General features: G+C 46.6%; 1 protein-coding gene across 5 annotated transcripts in view; it reads left to right on the top strand.

Moving 5' to 3' along the window:
* fbxw7 (F-box and WD repeat domain containing 7) overlaps positions 1-23,915 on the top strand; it is a 133,399-nt gene that overhangs the window by 37,974 nt on the left and 71,510 nt on the right. For 4 of the 5 annotated variants that reach the window (XM_031559325.2, XM_031559324.2, XM_031559322.2 and 1 more), the window contains one exon: positions 18,137-19,039. In XM_031559325.2, coding sequence (XP_031415185.1) covers positions 18,206-19,039 — 834 coding nt within the window. In that variant the 5' untranslated portion in view covers positions 18,137-18,205. Of the gene's footprint in view, positions 1-18,136; positions 19,040-21,803; positions 21,942-23,915 lie in introns of those variants that run through there. The other variant, XM_031559329.2, reaches the window with a different exon arrangement.

Raw genomic sequence — 23,915 nt, 5'->3', positions numbered from 1 at the left:
ATTCCGTTTCCTTGTCTCAAGCTTGGTTGAGAACTATCAAAGTGTCACCTCGTGATGGGTGACGAAGTGTGTACACTTTTTGACTAATAGTTGGCTATATGTACAGTTGTTTGCATCACATCTTTGTCCTCTGAGAACCTTGAACAGAAAATGATATGAATGGACCAGCACAGACCAGGTTGTTCCAATTTAGTCATTTTGAGGCATTAGTTTGACCTGCCAGGACAAGCCTTGGGTTGACAAGGGCGTGTAAAAACAGTATGTTCTTTTAAGAACTAAAACGGGCATCAAAAGCATTGAAAAAGTATTTGTTAAAGAGGAATGTTTCAGTTGCTTGCCACTAGTTGGCAAATCACGATGCTCAAGACAAAAAAATGGCAGTCTGTAATTCCCAGCCCTTTACACCTCATTATAGTTTGACAAGTGGGTCACACTCCAGTCAGTTTTGATTCTAAGAATGTCTCACAAACCCCCCAAAGGAGGGGGTCATTCAGATGTTGAGGACACTTCTAATCCCTCTTCTGATTGGAACAGAAATCAGCCGTGAATCAAAATCACACACGTCTGGTCCCATAATCATCAAGCTTCTCAGAGCTGGCTACTGGATTGATGATCAGCCTCTGTTACACGCTGTTCTTTTGGATTGTATCTTCATGCAGCTTAAGTTAAAGTGTTTTTTAAATCTGTCACTGCGGCCCTAGATTACAGAACTAACGTGATAATTATTGGGAATAAAAGCTGTGTATTAGTCTTACTTCACCCTCGCAATCGTCTCGTCTCTGTCTCACACTGAGAAGATGAGAATGGAAAAGAATGTGAACTGAATCAGATTTTGGCTCTGATTTTAATTCCTGTCTGGCACTCAGCCTCTCTTGAGCTCACCATGCCCCCTTTCCTGCTATGATCTGTGATCTCTGGATAAGGAAGGATTTGGCTCTGATTCCTGCCCAGGATTTCCTGCATAACCTTTTTGCTCTACTGTCAGTTATCGTGTGTGTTGTTCTCTCCCCTTCCCTCTGCTCCCATCAGGTCTAATTTACAAAAACACACGCCTGCATTGTAGGCCAGTGGGTTAAGTGTCCACATGTTTAGTATCCACAGTTGGCTGAGGTGAAATGGCAAAAAAAACTAAAACATATCTCGATATGCTGATGAGAAATGGCGATAGGCAATACGATATGATATAATCAAAAATGTAATAAAGTGTAACGTTTAAAGGACCAATATGTAATACATTTCCTGTACTTGATCACAAAATGAACATGTTATGTCATCAGAGATCAGAGAAACATGCTAAACTAAAATGTTGGCTTCTCCGACAACAATGCTACAGCCAGTATATTCTCCTTTTAAAATGTCCGTTCTGTAGCAGAATGTCTGTTTGTGTTGTAGCCTGTGTCATTCCAAACTTGGCCAATTTCTCCAGTACCACTTTGACACCCTGGGTTGCCAGATAAGAACACAAACACAGCGTGCGACCACCAAGGGAGTAAGCTAACGGACTGGACCAACAGAGATAATGTTTGATTCTACCCAACAAAAAACGCCACGGCATTCTTCTAAAAAGCTACATGACTAGAGACGTAATAAAATGCATGTTAATATTGGAGATCCGTTTTAAAGATGGAGATGGCTAAGAGCCCAGAACTATTTTAAGACGGATGCCGAGTTGGCTAGCAGTTTCTAAGTTTTGAATTTCAGCTAAGGTTAGCTAACCTTAACTAAGTTATCATGGCTACTAGTAGAGATGGGCATTTTAAGTAATTTCAACATTCCAGTCCTTGCATTCATACTCTGTGGTCCATGTGCTGCTGGGTTATCAAGGCAGCGAGAATTTGAGACACAGTGATCCCAAGTAGTAGCCTGACGATGTCATACTCATAATTCTAGTCAGAATATGAGTCTGATACCGCTCCGTTGGACTGTGATTATGGGGCGTGTTTCAACCGAACCAGGAAAAAAAATGCCTCTTCGCTCAATTGGATATATCTAGAACCAATCAGAGCAACGTAGTATGACCATAATGTAGACCATGGGGCCAGCTCATACATTAAACTTTTACCGGATCCCGTAGGAAGGACGGCAAAAACATCTTTCCGATCGACAAATGCCTTGATCGCGTTTCTCTGTTCCTCTTTCAAAATGAATGTGCTGTCAATGTCTTCTAAAACAGACTTGAATTTCCACATTTCAGCTCTCCAACGGCAGCCATGTTTGTTGAAAACGAATTCACCCCAAAAGCTCTTTGGTGACGTGGTTGATTACGTTAGGGTTGATCATCTGTCCATCATCGTATAAAGCCCGCCCTGACAATTTGATTGGTCTATCTATCTCCTCACAGATTTTTGTGAGGAGATCATTTCTCCCCAACGGAGCGACACCAGACCGAACTTCCCGACCAAAAATGTTGTGGGCGTGGCTAAGTTCGTCTGGCATCCAGGCTACCCAAGTAGAGTTGCTTAACTTGTCATGCTAACACATGCTAATGTACTGCTATCAGTCACACTGGAGGAATCTCTCAATAGCATAGAATAATAATAAGTCCATTAGACTGCTGTGCAGTACGAGTGAGAGACTGCCATGTTCACACTGTGCGACTCGCTATGTCTGTGTAGCAGTTTTAGGCTTCTATAGTCAACAAAGTTTCAATAATCAGCATCGGTTCAGAACTTATGGCAAACCAGACCTGGTTTCGATATGCCTCGCACATGCAACAGCCATCTTGCACGTGTTGTCTTTTTTTGTGTCTGTGGGCGTTGGGGATGTCTCACGGATTTCAATCACTGACCTCACACATTTCAGTCATGTTAACTGGACTGGTATGCAGGACCTGCACTCTTTCCTTCTCTCTCTGTTGCTTTCCCTCTAGATCCTCTGCCTCGTCGTCACTTGCAGTTGGTAATGTTGAGCTTGTCTTGCTCTCATTCGTGTAGGTGGTTCAGTGTCCTGAGCCTCGTACCCCGAGTGAGCTTCAAGTCTGGGGAGGAGGGGATGGGACAACGCTCTTCAGTGTTTTGAATTTGGAATGCAGTACCGATTGGAAACGCTTGGTGTCTACATATAGCTCCTTTTTAAGTATTAGTATTTATTTGTAATATCAAAAAAGTTAACAAAGCATGCTTTCCTTTATCTAAGTATGTCGAATGTGGAATATATTTCCATACCACCCAGCCCTGTTAGTCCTTGTTTTGTTATATTATTTCAAATGCTAGCTCATCCATTTTGCTTTCAGTTGATGTTTTTTTTCTTGTAGTTTGTGCTTGGGAACTTGTCATCTGTTTGCAATGAAAGGGGTAGAATAGAATAGAATTCCAGGTAATAAATTGACCATGCAAAGCTGTCGTTTTTGTTTGTTCTTGCACCTCTCCACCAACTGACCAACTCTTTTTCTTCTCTCATCTTACTCCCCATCTAACACTTTCTCTACTTTCTGCCTCGTTCTCTCTGTTTCTCACTCAATCTCCTTCTCCTTGGACAGAATACCGAGGAGCTGGCAGCCACAAAGTCTCTTCTCTCTGGCCTATTTATTGGACTTTCCTCAGTAGAGTAGAGATCAGTGATTTGGGTAAATTGCCTTACCTTGACTGCTGAGGCAGTCAGTGCCTCCTCCCTTGACTCCCCACCCCCCGCCTCATCCACTCACACTAACTGCAGTCGATTTCCAGCCTGTCTGTGTGTGATGCTTGGCTGCGTATACCTGACCAGATGAATACTGAGCAGAAAGAGAGAGAGGGGGAAAGCAAAGGTGTGTGTGTGTGTGTGTGTGTGTGTGTGTGTGTGTGTGGGGATAGACCCTGCAGAACAGCTTGGTTCACTCTGTTCCGGTAATGGAGCGTAGATTGTAATCTCACAAGTTATTTCAAATCCCAAGTTCCTGACTCGCTGCTTAACTATATAAAAGTCCACTTGCAGCCAGAAAGTCTGGAGTTTAGCTTACTGCTGGTTCTCCCGTGTGGATGGATGTCTGTTGTGAGGCCTGTCCTAATCTGACCTCTCATCAGAGATGTCTCTGTGGCCTGAACTCTCTGTCTGACCCTTCATCAGCCGACATCAACATTCTGATTCCGATGTGCATGCCAATTGGCACATTGTCTGCCTTGTAGGGCCTTCATCAGCAACTAATCAGTTGAAGCGCTAGCGCCAAGGTGCACAAGAGTGAGTGAACTGCTTTGAAAGGATTAAGAAGAACCCCATCCCTTTTACATCAGACAGGGCTTTTTAGAACACATGAACACTTCTCTCTCACTCTGCCTTTGCCATATTAATCCGTGTATTAGCAGTCTTGCTGCATGTTTCAAGCTTTTACTACTACTAAGTCTGGAGAATTTGTCCCCCACTCATCAGTGCTCAAATGGATTGTGTAACCCTCTTTAAGCAGACTGAAAATCAGTCTGTGTTTGCTAAAGACTGCGCTGAAGCAGTTTAACAGCAGCATGTTTTGATTTTCATCTTTTTTTTGTTGTAGATGGATGGTTCTCACAAATCTGCAGCGTGGAATAATAAAGGCTGTCGCTCCGTCATCAGTCTTGCGCACGCATGCACGTGCACTGTCCCTGACTAGCTGTCATTCCCGAGGCTATGTATGGCGTCAGCAGTGTTGAATTTGTACCTGTCGGGGCTGTGGTCCTCTGCCGACTGATGTCGTGAGGGGAGCAGACTGTGTGGGTGGGTGTGTGCATGTATGTGTCCTGTTGAGAATGAGAGAGGGAGACGGATGCATGTTGAACTACCAGCGGCAAACATTTTTCTTGCTGAAAGGAGGGTGTGTGTACTTGTGTCAGTGGAGTGGATGGTGTTCATAAAGGAATGGGCAGCAGCCTCAATAAGGGCAGCAGCGGTAGTGGTAGCAGCAGCGGCGGTGCTCAGATGAGAGGCGAACAGCAGGCAGCCCGGCTGTGGACCATTGCCATCAGGCCAGGGGGGAGGAGCCTAAACGGGAGGCTTGAGAATAGAGCTGTGTGCTCCTGTTGCTGTTGGGAGATATAGAGGAAGGGAGGGAGAGAGGGAGGGAGAGGAAAGGGAGAAAAGAGAATCCCAGAGAACGGAGGGAGCATCTGTAGCAGCAGACTGTAGAGGTGGAGGGAGGTGAGCTAGGAGGGGAGGGTGGCACACTCTGTGAGCACAGCGTGCTCCCTGTCTGCTCTGCTCTGCTCTGCTCTGCTCTGGACGAGTGCAGTGTGTTCATGCCACAGGAGAGGACACGAGCAGCTGCAGACAGGACACACACGGCTTTGCGTCCTGCATGAGGGGGCTGTGAGAGGCATCAGGTGTTTCTGGAGGTCTCCCTTCCTCCCTCCCACAGATGAACACACAGAGAGTGGAGCCGCGCCAGGACAGGTGTCTGGGAGTGTGACTTTGATCTGGACTTCCTCTTCCTCTTGACTCCTTGCTTGTTCTTGGTCTCCCTGTTTTCGGGGCACTTTTTTTCAACCCGTGTCTGCCCCGATGAGCAAGTCAATGTGTGGCTGTGGTTGCAGCTTCATCTCGTCTCTGATGAAGAGGCTGGGCCGCTCGGCCTGCTGCTCCGACCTGCTGTCCTGCAGCAACACCTCTGAGCACCTGCAGCGGCTGGCCAGTGGCTGCCCCACTAAGGTAACACTACTCTTGGGGTGCCCCCACACAGCAGGATCATCTGTGGACAGCTTTCTTTCACACGGAATACTTCTGATTCAGCAGAGGTCTCTAGGAGGATTGTCCTCCTCCCACGGCATGTTTAGGGCAGTTTCAGACTTTCACCCTGGTCTCTCTTGTCACTGCATGCCACATCTTTTAAGGGTGACTTTAAAGGGTGTAGTGAATACCCTGACACCGCTAAATGTGGTGTATCACGGATGATCTGTCAGTGTGACCCATGCAAGTTAAACATGAGTAGTTCAGACTAATTGATGTATAGATGCAAGTGGTGCAGAGGAAAGAAAGGTCTCTATGAATGAATGAATGTGTTTGTGTGAATGTGTGTCTGTATGAATGTGTGTTTGTGTGAATGTGTGTTTGTGTGAATGTGTGTCTCTATGAATGTGTTTGTGTGAATGTGTGTCTGTATGAATGTGTTTGTGTGAATGTATGTCTGTGAATGTATGTCTGTGTGAATGTGTTTGTGTGAATGTGTGTTTTGTGTTAAATGTGTGTTTGTATGAATGTGTGTTTGTGTGTCCTCTTGAGTAGCTGGCCTGACCTTGCGGCGGTTGGCTCTGTGTTATTTCAACATTAGCAGGCCTTTGAGACTAAAGCAGTACTCTGCAGTAATTGATTTTTGTAATGGAAGCAGGTTATTTAATGGCTGTCCCACTCCCTGCTTTGGTGACCACAGACTCCTCTTTTGTGGCGGTCAGAAACAGACATAGCCATTTAGGCGTCCAGGGCTGCTGCTGTTTGACAGGAACAATGACAGCGGAAGGGCACTTTCATCATCCAATGTGATCGATGGGAAGCTGGGTGTGGGTGGTAATGGGGTCACAGATCCTTATCTGTCTTCACCTGTCAAGGGGTTGTGTTGATTGGCAGGCTGCTGCTGGCTCCTCCTTGTTTTGATTTTAATGACTGAGTATAAATGGGTGAGTTTATAGGAAGTGCTCAGATGTTGTTTTCATTTTGCACGAGGTTGTACATGATTTGTGTTTGGATTTTTTTTTACCAACAACTCTGAGAATTGAGGCTTAGAGTGATCTGTGCATGAAATAATATCTCTGTTGGAGATATCTCCGGAAATGAGATGTCTTGGGAGGAGATGAGGAGAGAGAGGGAGGGCAACTGTTTGACAGAAAGATGGAAGAGATGCAGATCAATAGAAACCAGATCTGACTTCCTGAATGTATTTAGAATGCAGAATGCCTGCAGCCAATGGAACTCCAGCCATGCTGCAGTTTAGGCAAGACCCAAGAGAGAATCATCTTCCTGCAGGTCAGAAGTGCTGTATTCTGATGTATTCGACAGAGGCTTCTAAGACAGGTCATGTCTGAAGGTCTCGCATTCCTTCTGCAGACCTTGTCTCGAAGCCCAATCTTTTCAAAGTGTCCTCGATTTAATAGCGCCTGTCTCTTAAATGAAGACCCAGGGCACTCGGAAGCATTAGCCTTGTATTTATAGGATTAGTCTTCTAAAGCAGGACTTGACTCTGATACTGCAGCTCATGACCGCTGCTGGAAATTATAATTATAGAGATTATCTTTTCCTTTTATTAGCTTCTCATGTGCCAAAGCTGGGCATTACTTGTCTGGCAGTCTATTCTCTCAGTTTTGGCTGCTTGCACTTCTCTTATCACAGTTCTACGGCATCTGAGGTTCTCTCACACGGCCCTTTAGACTGGCAGGAAGCTTGCCTCTGTTGGACACGAGAGGAAACGCCATTTCACAGTGTGAAGAGTGGAGGTTTTATGGATGGCTTTGCACTCATTTAAATGGAGGCTGCTATTGAATTGTCTGTTCTTCTTGCTCCCCCCAAAGTGTATTAAAGTGGCATATTTATGATTTATGGGGAGTTGCCATTTGGTGGAAGTTATGTCCGCTGTCTGTTTCTCTCAGAAACGTCCGAATCGATTTCCTCTCCATCAGATCCGTAACGTTGTTCTCCTTTCTTCCGTTCTCCGGAAAATGGTGTGGTTCCTCGCTGGCTTCCAGGATCTCCAGGTGGTGTGTGGTTAGTGCTGCTGTATGTAGGCCATCATATAGCCTCTGGTCTGTTTTTAACCAGTTGCACGTAAACAACATTCCATGTTTTGTTCATACATGGAATGCATGCTGGGAGGATCACGTCCTTGACTCAGAGGAAACTGAGGTTCATCCGCCTTTTGAGATGCAATACTTTTGTGACCCAAGATGCACTGAGTTGTCGATACAATTGAATGTACCTGTTAGATGGCGTTTTCCAATCAAATTGGCATTACTGGTACTGGTGATACAGTTATCCCCTTAGAATTGGCCTCCAGCCATATCCTAGGTTTTGAAGAGGAGGACCCACTCCTCGCCATGGTTGTGACTTGATAAGTCTGAGACGAGTGGTCATTTGAGTGGGTTAATTCGCATTCGGTTAGTCGGCGTAATCAGCTACCTGTGCCCAATTATTAGAATAGATCTCTTCACCTTTTGGGTTCAAGCTGAGCTGGGCGCACCTCATGTACTCTCCAGCAGGGGGGAAATGAAGGAGCCAATCAGCGGCCAACCTGTTTCAGTCACGGATCTTCTGCTTGTTCACATCTGCTAAGCCACTGACTCGCTTGTTTCTTTTGGTCCGAGTGCAAGGGCTGCAGGAGAAATAGACTCAAAAAGTAATGTGAAATAAATAAAAAAATATAAACAAAGCAGACTAGTGCGACTCAGCCAGGCCCACAGAGTGCAGCTATTAAGGCTGAGTGCAAATGGGCTGGAGATTACGGACACTAAATACCCATAGCCCTGATGGCCATTCATTATGCTGCTGGATGTTTAATGGACTTTTAGTGGCGATGATGAACACGTGCCTGCTTGATGGCTGTGGAGAATGAGGGGAGAAGCAGTCAATCCTAACCACCCGGTGCTCCCGTCTTTGGTTGAGATCCTTTAGGCAGATGCAGACCTAAAGTCAGAAGAAGAGTGGGTTTGCGTGGGCTTGTTTTTAGTAACCGACTCCATGACATCAGTGTGTGTGTGTGTGTAAGTAGTTGTTTGCAGCCTTACCCACTCAGCAAGAGGTGGGCAGCGGTGGGCAGCGGTGGGAGGTGTTTTCCTAGCGCGCGCGCGTGTGTGTGTGTGTGTCCACTACTCCTCTCTGGCCTCCTGCAGCAGTGCCCCCCCCCCCCCTCACCCCCCACACCCCTGCAGCTGTGCCTTTTGTCTGGGGCATTCAGGCACTTGACACTAGAGCTATTGGGTGCAGCCGGGGTCCAGCTGTCTTTATCAGCTGCTGCACTCAGTGCCATGCGGACCTGGCCAGCTACAGCTACAACATCAGCAAACCTTTATGCTTTAATCCTGGAGCCTCATTCAGGGGCTGAAGAGGACCCATTTCATCAGTAAAAGCTCACACTGATTGGTAGCTAAGGAGAACTAAACAAGACCTTTTGTTGTTTTCCATAGTATGGAGGGCCGTTCCTTCAGCTGTTGAAGTGCATGGATTGTTGTATCCATTTAGATGTTTTTGATGTTTGGCACACATTTTTCAAAACTAATATTCAGTACGGCACAAGAGTGACCACCTGTTGTTGTGGTAATCAGGAGAGACGAGGTTAGCATGATGGGTGGTGTGTGATTTTAATGCAGCAGTCTGTGTATCTCACACAACTGGAACTCAAAGACATGCACTGCCGTAGCAGTTGAATTCGCTCTGATAACATGTATTTTGTAAGGTGTACATAACGTTAAATGCCTCTGGAAACGTGCGGCAGACAACTCTGTGTTCTGTGGCCAGTTCTCCCTGGTGTGGGAGTCTGTTTCATGAATCGCCTCACAGTCTGGTCTTAATGGAAACCGCACAGAGTGAGTGTCATAGCAAATTCGGGCTGTGTGTTTTTTTTTTTTTTGCTGACTGCAGTGACTGCATAGTCCAGGCCACTTTCAATTACGCTGATTAGGAAAAGAAGAAAGCTGTAATCTACCCTCACTGGGGGAAAAGAACAGAGAGCTTTTAGTGCCTCTGATTGGGTGGAAACGGCTGCATCTTTGGGTTCCGTACGGGACTGTGAACCATGGTTTGTGTGTGTGTGTGTGTGTGTGTGTGTGTGTGTGTGTGTGTGTGTCCTTGTCTGTCCTTGTTGTGTGCACAGAGGGCCGGTTCCCAGCCGTCCTCTCTACTGATGCTCCTCTGGCTCCTAACATGCCCCTCTGAATAGGCCCTGGGAACATGAGGAAGGCTTGTCAAGGACGCAGACCTGACACTGTCTCTCCTCCACATGAGATCAGATGAAACCAGAGAGAGAACAAAAGAAGGCTTCCAGCAGGATCAGCGTATCCAGATGGGCCAGATGGCTTATGAGATTTTCTGATTCCAGAGCCATCTGAATGCAAGCATCCTGTTTGTTCAGCCCAGATTGACTGTTATTCCCTTGCATTTGATTTGGGTTTCATTTTTATGAAATAACCACCCCACTGTGTTGGAGTATAGTAGGGCATGGCAGTGATTGCTACACTGCACGACTCGAAGGACAAGAGGCAGGAATCTGATTTCTCATTTCCTCCTTAATAGAGCTGCTGAAACATGTTTAACATTTCTATTTTAAATCGCTCTGGGATCCACTCCCCCCCCCCCCCCCCCCCTACCATCCTGTCTGCTGCCCTGGCAGGCAAATTCCCAGGGTGCCTTTGCGTGTGTGCCCATCTTTTCATGTGCGCGACAATGATCGTTTCCACAACAGTAACAACATGCAGGGATCATGCGTCGCTCGTGGCTAATTACGGAGGCTTTGTTCTCCTGTAAGCTGCACGGCAAATTGCGCTATTCATAGCCTTCCGCTCACCACTCCAGCCGATATGAACTACAACTCCCAGGGGACAGCTGGACTGCAATTGGAGATGGGTCTAATGCCTCCCTGAAATGCTCTCTCCACACACAAGACACACACTTGAAAATACACACTCTCCTGAAGGTTGTGATGTGCTAACTGAACAGAAACGGACACAAAATGCGGCCTCTCTTTTTCAACAGTGTCAGAGTTGCTCTTGTTGTCGTCCCAGTGGCAGAGTATGAGAGGCTGCTAGGCAGGTGGTGTGGAGCCAGAGACCCACTTCTGCTTCTGCCCCCGACCCTTCTCTGTTTTGGGCTGGAACGCAGTCAATAATACCCACACATTCCTTTTTATATAGCTTAGATATAGGTTATGTTTGTGGTTCCTGCTTAACTACAAAAACCTTCAAAACCGTTGGATGCCTTTACAGCATGATATTCACAAATATGGAACTTGCTAGCCAGCCACTCAAAAAGAACTAGATTGATAGCTAGCTATGCTCTGCTCTTCTATTTGAACACTTGCCAGTTTTAAGTGTTTTGTGTTGTCATGGCATAGTTATTTACGTGATATTTGTCGACTGTAGTCTAAGACCAGTTTAGCCCCCTTGTATGTCCTGTGATCCTTTTGGGCATGAGAGAAGGCCATGATTTTTTTTCTTTGCAACAGCGATATAAAAGTGAATTACACCAGGATGTCAGAGACTGCCAAAATATAACAAACAAAAAAGAGAAGCACAAAAACACAAAACACATTATATTATGGGGCTTTAACTTCAGTGAGACTAAGAGAGGGAGCGAGAGTGAAACTGAGATTTAGACAGAGAGACAGAGAGACAGAGAGACAGAGAGACAGAGAGAGAGAGAGAGTGTGTGTGTGTGTGTGTGCTCCCAGAACGTTGCCTTCCTCTTGGCCTTAGATACAGATAAATGACCTGCCATAGAGGTGTACAGCGTGGTAATAAGTAAAGCAATGACACGCAGCGTATCACACTGGTATGTGGATTCGCCCCAGAGTGCACTCCCCCCCCGCCCACCTCAGCCTCTCCATCTTCTCTCTCCCTGGCCATGTGTGGCTGGACAGGTGCCAGAGCTCAACTGGAAAGTCTGATGTTTTATAGCCTCTCATAATGGAAGTGGGTCTCAGCCACAGGAAACGACTCGCTCTGCAATTTTCCTCGCCTGTCTCTCAACTCGACCGCAGTGCCATCCTTCACACAAATAAACTGATACAGAACAGTAAGCTCCGTATTGTAGTATCCGTTGTGTATTACAGCCCTAGTCAGGCAGAGTTCTATCTGGTGGCAGTTAAGTAGTGGTGTGCTCCCAATGTTGCTATCTGCTGATTTAGTAAATAATTCCTGTCATGAGGGATTATCCTGCCGACACTGCTCACATGACATTCCGCTGTCTCCAAGGAAGACGTCGACACATTGTTCGTGTCAGTCAGCATTGCATGTTCAACTGGGGTTTTTTTCTTTGGAGGTCACCATGGTGGTTTAAATTGGGCGTTCCAGTTCCGTTTCTCCCCTGCTGACGTGCAACGACATCGAGGAGCTTCATGTGTTCAGAGCTCACACAACTGAACTGAACACTTCAGTTCAGTCTGTGGATCTGTTTGTCTCTCTTTCAACTGCTCTCTGCAGAAAAACAAATGATCCACTAGAATGATTGTTCACTTACTGAGATTGCCAGCTCCATCGTTGGTGATCTGAAAAGGACACACAAGGTTTTTTAGATAAAGACTCTCCACTGATACATGTGATGGGTGGTTGGCAAGCATGCTGTGTGTCATGGTGCAGACAACCAATCAATGATCAACCATCCAGAGGAGTAAGATCAGCACAATGCTGCTTAATGCTGTCTATTAGTGCATGTCAGGGGTTACATTTTTTTTTTTCTGCCAAGCCTGGTTTATTAATGTTGAGTGTGTGAGTGTGTCTGTGTGTTGGTTCTTGATTTACACTGTACATCACTTCTGTACATTGGACATGGCTATAAACTCATTGTACATGGACATAGCTATAAACTCATTGATAACAGAGGTTTTTATTTATTTTTATAGGTTTTTTTTTTATAGACATAAATTACATTTTGTGTGAACATGTAAGAAAACACATCTGCCTTTGTTTGCTACACCAAAGTGTAGATCCCACTTAGCTTAGCCCAAATATTCAATATTAGTACAGGAGTGCATCTGCAAAGCTACAAGGACAGCTTTTATCACATGGAGTTGTCCTTGGCAACAGCTTCACTCGCTCTATAGCTGCCTTTATTTATTTCTGTCACACATTTGATCAAAGACTGTATATTCAAGTCTATTCAAACTCATAGTTAGCTATTAACATTGGCCAGATAACATAGTTAGCTATCTGTGCGTACCTCCTGAGTTTAATCCGCTTGCTAGCAGGTTATGATGGTGATCTCAAACTATACGAACATGAAGAATGTAGTAGAAAAATAACATGGTACTTAAGCAGGATAAATGTCAACAAAAGTTTTACCTCTCATATCCTAATATGTATTTGAAAAACCTGGAGAGATCAGGGAACGCAGTTGGGGTGAGTTTGCCCAAAGTTCAAAAGGAAATGTAACCTACGCGGTGGCAGGAGCAGTTCGGGGCTATAGAAGAGGGGTCCGGGGCTTCAGCCTAGTAGCTCTGTCTGTCTTAGTAGCGGCCCTGAAGTGAATTGAGGGTTCATGCAGAGGAGGAAAGACTTACTTGTCTGGCCTGAACCCTTATTGGAGGGATGATCTTCAGATTAGCTGTCGGATGAGAAGGTGACTGACATGTTGGCATTGGGTCCTGATACATTACTGTGTTGATTGCTTTTGTGTTGAGCCCTCTGTTCATGTGTAGGCTGCAGTGGATGCTGATGGTATTGATCGGTGCTATTAGGAAATGTTCCCAGACTTGGCTCCTTTACTCTAGCCTTAGAGAGCCCACACATAGATCGCCATAGACCAAGACCATAGACTTGTTGAACGTGTCACTTTTGTCTTGCAACTGTTGTGGGGATGAGCGTGCTTGACAGTGATGGGCGGATAGCCCCACTTTGCATCACTGTCAAATAGGCTTGTGGAAGTAGTTCAGTTTAAACCTTCAAATGTGTCACACTTCCAATCTGTACACTACATAAACTGTCTTCCATCAAACTGTGCCATCATGCACACACTTCTCCTGTGGATCTCTGACACAGATACAAGTGCTTGCAGTGGTTCAGTAATGTTCTGGGTTTAAATAGTGGAGCAGTGGTTCAGTAATGTTCTGGGTTTAAATAGTGGAGCAGTGGTTCATTAATGCTCTGTGTTTAAATAGTGGAGCGGTAGCTAAATGAATTATGCCAAGTGGAGGAACCACTCACAGGGCTTTGTCTATACAGGCACGTGCATTTGTGTGCTGTGAGAAGATGGCCCATCTGTTTTACATTTCTCTCTCTCTCTGTCTGTCTGTCTGTGTCTGTCTGTCTGTCTGTCTGTCTCTGTGTCTTTCTTTCTTTCTCTGTCTCTCTGTCTTTCTTTCTTTCTCTGTCTCTCTGTCTTTCTTTCTTTCTTTCTTTCTTTCTCTCTCTCTATCTATCTAGTGTTCTCTCTCTGTCTGTCTGTCTGTCTGTCTCCATTGCTTCTTAATGCATTGTGAAGTATACTCAAGAATTTCAGTCACTCTTCTTCAGCCACCACAGCATAACAACCATGAGACCAACAAACAGCAGACCACTTATCCAGAGGGCGTTTTTATCGTGGCTGGTGACTTTAACCATGTCAACCTCAAGAGGGTGCTGCCCAGCTTTGATCAACACGTAAAGTGTGCAACTCGAGGAAAAAATATTCTGGACTGTGTGTATTCTAATATTAAAAAGGGATACAGGGCCTCACCCCTCGCACACCTGGGCCAGTCTGATCACCTGTCACTATCCCTGATTCCAGCATATCGCCCCATCATTAAAAAACAAGAAGCTACCATCAAAACTGTTAGGAAGTGGCCTGAAGATGCATCTCTACAGCTCCAGGACTGCTTTGAACGAACAAACTGGACCTTGTTTTTTAATCAGGATGTGAATGAGTATGCCTTTGCTGTCCTCTGTTACATCAGGACCTGCGTTGAAAATATCACCACCAACACCCGCATCAGGATTCCCCCTAACAGGAAACCCTGGATGACTGGGGAGGTCCAGGCCCTTCTGAGGGAGCGCAACACAGCTTTCAAATCAGGTGACAGAGCACAGTACAGCATAGCCAGGCACAACTTGAAAAAAGGCATCAAGCAGGCCAAAGCCATGTACAGGGAGAAGATTGAGGGCCACTTCACCAACAGAGACCCAACACAAGTGTGGCAAGGCATACAACAGATCACCAACTACAGGGGAAGCCGCAACCCACCCACAAACACCAATGCCTCCTTAGCAGAGGAGCTCAACCACTTCTATGCCCGCTTCGAGACATCTGGGCTAGATAATGGAGCTGCTCCCCCACCTGCTGGCACAGACCACACAGCCATGATAACAGCAGAGGAGGTAAGACACATCCTCAGGTCTGTGAACACAAGGAAGGCAGAGGGACCAGATGCCATTCCAGGAAGAGTGCTCAAAGAATGCGCATACCAGCTCGCAGATGTCTTTACGGACATTTTTAATATGTCTTTAGCCAAAGCGGTCGTACCAACCTGTTTTAAAACAGCAACTATTGTTCCTGTGCCCAAGCAAAGCAACATCAGCACTTTAAATGATTATAGACCTGTGGCGCTCACTCCCATCATCGCCAAGTGCTTTGAGAGGCTGGTGGCGAAGCGCGTTAAGGCTGCCCTCCCTCGCTCCCTCGACCAGCATCAGTATGCTTACAGGGAAAACAGGTCCACTGAGGATGCTATCGTCACAGCCCTCCATACAACGCTGACACACCTGGACAAGAAGGAGACATATGTGAGACTCCTCTTCATAGACTACAGCTCAGCTTTTAATACCATCGTCCCCAACCGGCTGATCACCAAACTCCTTGATCTGGGCCTCAGCTACAGCCTGTGTATGTGGATTAAGGATTTCCTAACAGATCGCCCCCAGACAGTGAGACTGGGTCCTCACCAATCCTCGAGCCTGTCCCTCAGCACCGGAGCTCCACAAGGCTGTGTATTGAGTCCCCTGCTCTACTCCGTCTACACATATGACTGCACCAACACCCATACTTCAAATACAGTAATCAAATTTGCAGATGACACGACTGTGGTAGGACAAATCACCAACGGAAATGAAAGTGCCTACAGAGACGAAGTTGACAGACTGACAGGATGGTGTAAGCAAAACAACCTGACCCTGAATGTCAAAAAGACAAAAGAAATCATAGTTGACTTCAGACGGCAAAAGGCAAACCCTCAACCCCTCATCATCAATGGTGAGGAAGTGGAGAGGACCTCCTGCTTTAAGTTCCTGGGGGCTATGCTCTCAGAGGACCTGAAATGGATGAGTAACACAACCGCCACAGTCAAGAAAGCACAGCAGCGGCTCTACTTCTTGAGAATACTGAAGAGAAACAACCTGTCTTCCGAGCTGCTTAAGTCTTTTTACCACTGTTGCATTGAAAGTGTCCTCACATACTGTATCACTGCATGGTATGTCAACTGCACAGACAAGGACAGGAAATCCCTCAGTCAGGTCATAAGGTCTTCGGAGAGAATAATTGGACTTCCACTGCCTCCCCTGGACGACATCTTTAGGACACGCTGCCTCCGCCGAGCATGTGGCATTTTGAAGGATGAGACTCACCCCGCAAACCATCTCTTCACCCTGCTACCCTCTGGCAGGCGCTACCGGGCCACTACAGCCCGCACCTCCAGACTGCAGAACAGTTTCATCCCCAGGGCCATCACAGAACTAAACAATCACACAACCCTCATACCCTCCACCCAGCACAACTGCACTTTTTTTAGTGGTTGCACAAACAAATTTCGTTGTGTATCCAATGCACAATGACAAATAAAGTCTATTCTATTCTATTCTATGAGGTTCTATCTCTGGTTTCTTCAGCTTAAAATAGCCAAACTGCACTGGAGAATGATTCCATTACTTCTTGATGACCAAGTCATAGCACTTAAGCATTTTCAAACCCTTTCTGTTTGTTTTGTTGTTGTTTCCTTGTCCTTCATGTTCTTCATGCCCTTCATCCTCAGAGGTCTCTGTTGTGTCTGCATTTTGCCTTGACCCATCGGGATTTCAAACTGAGGTGTTGAACTTCTCTCCGTAACGGTCGGGCAAAATCCCTGACGTGAGCAGTCTGCAAAGTAAGGTCCAGGTGGGGGTGCTCCATCATGAGTTGTTTGGGTGTGTGGTGATGGAGTGTGTACGATGCAGACACAGCCCTGTGATTAGTTTAACCTTGCGTAATCAGAGGCTTCCCTGCATTACAAATCAGCAACACTGCTGCCACTTCAATCATGCCTGGCTTCCCTGCAAATAATGGGTTAGGGTTCGCACGCAGAAACCCTGCCATGTGGAAATGCACTGCACTACAAGAGGCATGGCTTTTCACTGTGTGACATGAAGAGAATGTCATCATTGCATTGGTCTTGTTGAACTACCATCCCGAAAAACAGTGACAAGGGATTATATTACACGCAATTTAATGATAAAATCACACCATACCACACCAAAATTGAATAAGCATCTTTGCTTTGGTTGGCTCACTTGGACTAGAGCCTAGCTTGTTGAGTGGTAAGCTACAGGTAGAGGACAACAAGATAGTCATGTTGGCTTCTCCGCTTCTCCCAAATGGCCTTTACCCCTCTGTCCAGCTCACTGGCGTACCTATTGATGGGGCAACCGGTGCAGTGCACAGGGGCCCATATAGGAAAGCCATTTTTATTTTTTTATAAATTTTTTATTCGTTTTTTTTTTCTGAATTACTATTATAAGTGTGTTCTCTCGTGCATCAACCGTTTTATGCGGTCAGATCATTTCTTCAAGATAATTTTTTAAAGACATCTTGTTTTTTTGTTTTGTTTTTTTAGTTAAGTAACAATCCCGGATATGATCACTTGTACCAAGGCTGATACTGTCCTTGTGTTTGTGCTCTTCTGGTGCTTTATGTACCAAGACCACACCTCTCACAGCATGGAAACACCCTGCTCTCCGGGACAGGTAACCCTTCCCACCTGCACAGAGGTGCAGAGCAGGTTTAGAAGAAAGATCTCCGGGCTAAAATGCTCCATGGCCTTACTGTTTCTTTGAGGTGGTATTCCCCCTTGTGGCCAGAAGATGCAATTACAGAAATGGGTAGAGCGCAAAAGAACACAGTTGATTTGATCAACTCACGCTTACTATTATGAATGTCACCTGACTCATTTCCCAATGTATATTGTCATAATAATGCACTGGCTATTAAAAGAAACAATATTTACAATATTTATCAAACAATATTTACACTACATGCAGTTCTCTACCAAGCTGTAATGTTGGTACATGTTAGGTTTATAGTGCTGAAGTCTCAGAACATGAACACGAGTGGATTGAGGGCCCTGACCTGTATCAAATGGTGTTAAATGCTAAATGGTGCTGAAGACCAGTATAAATGAAGACCATTGTTATTTTATTCATTATAAAAGTTAATAAAAGATGCTGAGGTCGTTAAAAGGCTAATGCTGTTCTGCATGTCCAGCCTCGCTACATTAGGGATGCATAACCACGGACAGCTTTTCAACCTTTTTTTTTTGTCTTCTCTTTCTCTCCCTTTCCAGAATGCCAAGCCCTTCCCCTCCTCAGACAGCCTAGTGAAGGTGCAGGAGGTAGCAAGCTGGCTTTTGGAAATGAACCAGGATCTGCTGTCGGGGGGCAGCAGGCGGAGAGGGGGGCCGCGGCCACGGCCAGGGCCGGGGGGTCGAGGTAACGGCTCCTCGGCCCGCACAGCGGTGGCAGCGGCCTCAGGGACGGCCTCGGCCCACCAGCCGGGCCAGGGGGCTGAGGAGGAAGAGGAGAACATGAACCGTGTGGTCGAGGACGAAGAGCAGGATCAACCCAGAGACGCTGCAGAAGACCAGCAGGTCCGCGAGGGGGAGGAGGTAGAGGAGGGTGAGGAGGAGGAGGAGGAGGAAGAGGATGAGGAGGAGGAAGAAGAAGAAGAGGAGGGTGAGGAGGAGGAAGAAGAGGAGGAAGAGATGTGGCCCTCGGGAGAGATGGGCAGCGGTGAGGACCATGGCGAGGGCGCCCCCCGCAGGCAGTGCAGCGCGGTGAATGGAGGAGAGCAGGGAGCGTGCTGGGCCCTGGAGCAGGGCAGACGCCGACGGCAGGACCAGGAGGACGAGGAGGAGGAGGAAGAGGAAGAGGAGAACAACAACAGCAGCAGCAGCCTCGGGGAAGGAGGAGCTGGGCGGCACAGAGGAGAGGAGGAAAGGACAGAACGGGGGGAGGAGGGGGGGAGAGGAGCCCAGCGCGAGAGGCGAGAGGAGGAGGAGGAAGGAGAGGAAGAGATGGACCAGGACAGTGACGAGTTTGAGAACTCGGAGGAGAGTGAGAGAGAGGAGGAGGAAGAGGAGGAGGAGGAGGAGGAGGGCCTAAGGAACAGCGTTTCAGGCTCTATTGACAACGTGGATGCCTCATCAGGACGACCTCATCAGAACGCGGCCTCGCCCTTCAAGAAGAAGGTAAGCACTGATCTAGATTCCTAGCTGAAGGTGCCCAGGTAAAGGTACACTGTTTGATTTAGTGACAGCCTGTCAACCTGTCAAAGAACAGAATTAGAATGCCCTGTCTGAAATGACCTTAAAATAAGCATATCTGCAAGTTCTTCTCTTAGATTAAGTGCAAAGGTTACCTGTAGAGTTATTATAGTTCTATAGCTATTCTGGTCAACTGAAAAGTTCCTTACATCCTGTATAATGAAACTGCCAATCCTAATCTCAGTGATTTGTTATTGGAAATGAAGACTTTCACCAGTACCACTGTTCAAACTGTTTATGTAGGCCAATAATTAGTTGGATATCATTTACACTTCCCAGCCTCTTTTAGACGGGTGAAATGTTTTATTTCCTTTGAGAAGAAATGAGAAAACATGTTGTCTTTGGCTCTTTAATCACTGGGGTATTATCCATTTATCATCCAAGATGTTTCCACTCTGTAACAAGAGAGATGTGCACACAAACCTTTAACTACTGAAGTGTACATTTACCCCAAAATAGTTGTCCATGTTTTGTTCAACTGCTCCCTCTGCTGGTACCAAGATATTATTGCAAACAAAATGAATGGGTTTTCAGAGCTATGAAAGTGAACTTACATTTACATTTAGTAATTTTGTCCAAAGCGACGTACAAGGGAGAGAACAGTCAAGCTACGAGCAATAGAGACCTAGTGTAACAATAAATACTATTTTACATAAGAAATAGAAAAAAAAAGTGCAGGAATGTAACTGATGTAAGTGCAGTTAAGTACTAGTAGAAGTGCAAGTTAAGAAAGGAGGTGCTCTCTGAAGAGTTGGGTCTTCAAGAGCTTCTTAAAAGTAGAGAGGGACGCCCCTGCTCTGGTAGTGCTAGGCAGCTCGTTCCACCAACGTGGAACTACGAATGAGAATAGTCTAGGTTCCCGTACTTGGACAGACGGTAGTGCTAAACGGCGCTCATTTGACGAGCGCAGCATCCTGGGGCAACATTTGCCCTTACAAGAGCATTTAAGTAGGTGGGAGCAAAACCAGCAATCACTCTGTAAGCAAGCATAAGTGACTTGAACTTGATGCGAGCAGCTACAGGCAGCCAGTGTTGCTCAATGAGTAGCGGGGTGACGTGTGCCCTCTTCGGTTGGTTGAACACCAGACGCGCCGCCGCGTTCTGGATCATCTGTAGTGGTTTCACCACGCATGCCGGCAGGCCCGTTAGGAGGGCGTTGCAGTAGTCAAGACGGGAACTCGCCAAGGTTTGAATAATTCAAATTCCAACCATTATCACACCTGACTCCCCCTGTACCTGCCAGTCCCATAAAGAGCAGTGTGTTATGACCTCAGAGTGTTCTAGACGTCGCTCGTGGTTGGGTCCGCACCCCATGGTGACTCCATAAGGCAGCTGATCCATGCACTTGCATAGTGTAAGCATGCATCAGCTGAATGTCTGCCATCTGTTATAACAGAGTAATTCGATTTCCAGTTATAGCTCTATGAACAGAACTCCTTGAAGCTCCGAGCGGTCAGGGCACGGTGACTGTGGTGTGGACGAGTGGGTCGGTCGCTGACTGACGTGGCCATGCATGGCGAGCCCCTCACTATAGGCTGAGGCTGTGACCGGTGGCTGACATTTCAGACAAATGCTGTGGGTATATTTGATCCACGGTGCTCTTGTTCTCGCCGGTGGCACCCTGCTGGAAGTGACACAGACCAGGAAGGTGTTGAATTCGGAGCAACTGGAGGCGGCCAGGCTATTTCAGTGACGAGTCGTTTGCGTAGAGGACCTTAACGAAGTTTCTGTGGGAGGCTGCTGCTTGAGATTGGAAGGTGATTACAGTGAGGGTGGCAGTAATTATGCTTTTTTGTGGTTTGTTTGGTTCTTAGTGTTGACTTTGTGAAGGACATGGTTGTCTAACCCGCCTCCCCCCCCCCTCCCAATCAAGTCTGTCTGATCCCTATCGGACTTGTGTCCTTCCTCTATCACAGTCATTCTCAACTTAGCCATGAGGAGGATAATTAACGATGGAAAGTGACAAACACACGTTCCGCATAATGACCTCGGACCAAAGTGGCCCTTCTCCACATGCCGTGAATCACAGGACCACCCGGGTCATAGAGAGAGAGAGAGAGAGAGAGAGAGAGAGAGAGAGAGAGAGAGAGAGAGAGAGAGAGAGAGAGAGAGAGAGAGAGAGAGAGAGAGAGAGAGAGAGAGAGAGAGGTGATTTTATTGCATTTGTGATGGAGACGCAACAGATGTGCCCTCCTCCATGTACCTAGTAAAGGACCTGTGTGTGTGTGTGTGTGTGTGCGCTCCCCCCCCCCCACACACACACAAACACACCATGTACATCGGGGGCCCTCTCTCTTTTTGGGACTGTCCTCGTGTGGCCGCCCTGATGGCAGGTTTGGAATGTGACTCTTTTGCTGAGCCATGTGGCTCTGCTGCCTTTCCTGTGAACATGTGTGTGTGTGTGTGTGTCTGTGTGTGTGTGTGTGTGTCTGTGTCTGTGTGTGTGTGTCTGTGCTAGTCTGCCATTACCGTGTGTGTGTGTATGTATGTATGTATGTATGTGTGCGCGCATATTTTTCCCCCTCTGTCTTTGTGATACAGGCAACAGAGCAGGGAGAGGGAGAGGGAGAGGGGGAGGAGGAGGAGGGAGTGAGAGAGGGGAGAGAGAGGGAGTGAGAGAAAGGGAGGGACGATGCCAGAGCCAAATCATTTCTATCCTTTGCGCTCCACTCACACAGCAGTGGAGCAGGCAGTGGTTCCCTTCTCAACGCAGCCCTCCAGTTCAGAAGTGAGAACAGGGTGAAGCCTAACCACGCGCTCACACACACACACACACATCCTGCCAACTATGGGGAACCGGACCATGAAGAAGGTAGCTCTGCTGCTGGTGAGTGTGGAGGGGAGGGAAGTGACAGGGGGGATGTTTCAGGTGGCAGATGTCAGCGAGTCTGATGTGGCTCTTCTGCAAGCATGGGTTTGCCCTCGCAGTGTGAGTGGTGGCAGTCATTTCCTAGGAATTGAGGTTGAGTCTGATTGAGGTGTGGCTTTCCCATCTGAGCGGGTGTCTGCTTTGGTGATGTCTGATTGTCTGTGTCTGTCACATGTGCTGTTTGTGGATGTGAGTGTTTGGGATGATTACACTTATCTGGCAGGTTTGTTCCTCAGCTTCATACTTTCTCATCTGTCTATGGGATAGGCGAACACTTAAGTCAGCCAGTTAGACAGAGGTCTTTGAACTAGAGAAGTCTTTGAACGTCTGTGTGACGGTATCTGTCTGTGTATTGAGGAAAAGGTGACGCTAATTCTGTGCAGTGATTTTTCATTTCCTGTAGCCATTCACAGTGGTGTGGTGCCTTTCTGTGGGACACAGTGAACATCAGCATTATACATTCTGTATTTCAGTGTTCAGAAGGGTTCCACTGGCAACCCCTTTTCCTCTCAGACCTGAATTACACCTTTTGTTCAGACACTGGGCACTGACCGGTGAAGAGGACGATGGTTCATGGCTTATGTTTGTACAGTCATTTCAACTACATGAGGTGATGGTCGCTCAGCTCATTTGAGCTACTTGCAATTATAAACCTTAAGGAGCTGTTGCCCCTGTGCCTTGCTGTACAGATTCCTAGATTCATAGTGGCCTATTTTGGCCAGTAGCTTAGGGAATCAAAATGATTCAAATAAATGGCCGTAGGAGGATTCCACTCAATCTGTGAGCTAAATGGGAGACCCATGGTGGTTGTTTTTAGCTCAGTCTTGATGTCTGTGAAATAACAGCACAAAGGTTTACTTGGATGACTGATGAAAGCCATCAAACCTCCAAAAGGTAAGTCCTGCCCTCGGACTGTCAGGCTTGACCCTTTGACCTCTGCCACGTTCATTCACTGACTCCTCAACCCCGCCACAGTGACTGTGTCTCTCAGTGCTTTCACATCTCAGCAACAGACAGATATGGATGAGGTGACCCTGTTTGTCGTGGTTTACGTGCGGAGACTAACTGGGTCACTAACTTCTCAGAAAGTCTTTGAAACTGTTACCAGACATTTTTTTTCCTCAGTTGTGGGGTGAAATGGATCTAGTTTTCATCATAACAATAAACAACAAACAGTTGACTATTTTTTTTGTTATAACGTCACGCTGCCCAAATGTGTGGACCAGGGCTTGACCGCCCAGTTTAACCTATTTTTTTTCAGCATGCCATGGCCGTCTGCTTTCATTTGTGTGGTGGCCTCCAAGGTTCAGATGCAGTTCTGTGAGTTGTCATTGAGGAGAGTTTCCCAGCCGTGCCACGCTGCTCTTTGAAGAGCACCTATTGAAGAATGACTGGCTAACATCTCCCCATCATCAGGATTCACCAGCAGTAGCTGCAGGCAGTGCAGTACAAGGGTTTGTTGTTGATGTGTGTTGTAGTCTGGCCCACCAGGTTGTCATTTCTGTGTCGTGGTGGTGAGACGTCCTGCTTGTGTTCTTCCAACGATGTTGGAAACATTTGAAAAGAGAAAGAGTTTTCAGGGAAGTTTGTGTTGGTTTAAAGAAGACACCAAAGAATTGATAGAAGTTTGCTCGACTAAAAAAGAAAAAAGTGCTTTTTAAATGTTTCATAGGGGGATCGGGGGATTGATGCTATGCAGAATTTAGATGTGGATGAAAGGATTGGAGGAAAACTCTTTTCCTGAAAAAAACACCTTTGGGAACCAGCTTCAACTGTGAAACCTCTAGCAATCCCACTTTTGAAGGACCCTTTCTATTTGCTAATCCATCGCTTGAAGTTCCAGAGGCTCCTACCGGTATTATTTTCTGTCCTTTGAAGAAACCATGTTGTGTTTCTGAAATCCTTGAGCTTGCTTTCTAGAGTTCTAGTGCC

Source organism: Clupea harengus, chromosome 22, assembly GCF_900700415.2.
Source record: "Clupea harengus chromosome 22, Ch_v2.0.2, whole genome shotgun sequence".
NCBI lineage: Eukaryota > Metazoa > Chordata > Actinopteri > Clupeiformes > Clupeidae > Clupea > Clupea harengus.
This window is presented reverse-complemented; position numbering and strand designations above follow the sequence as displayed.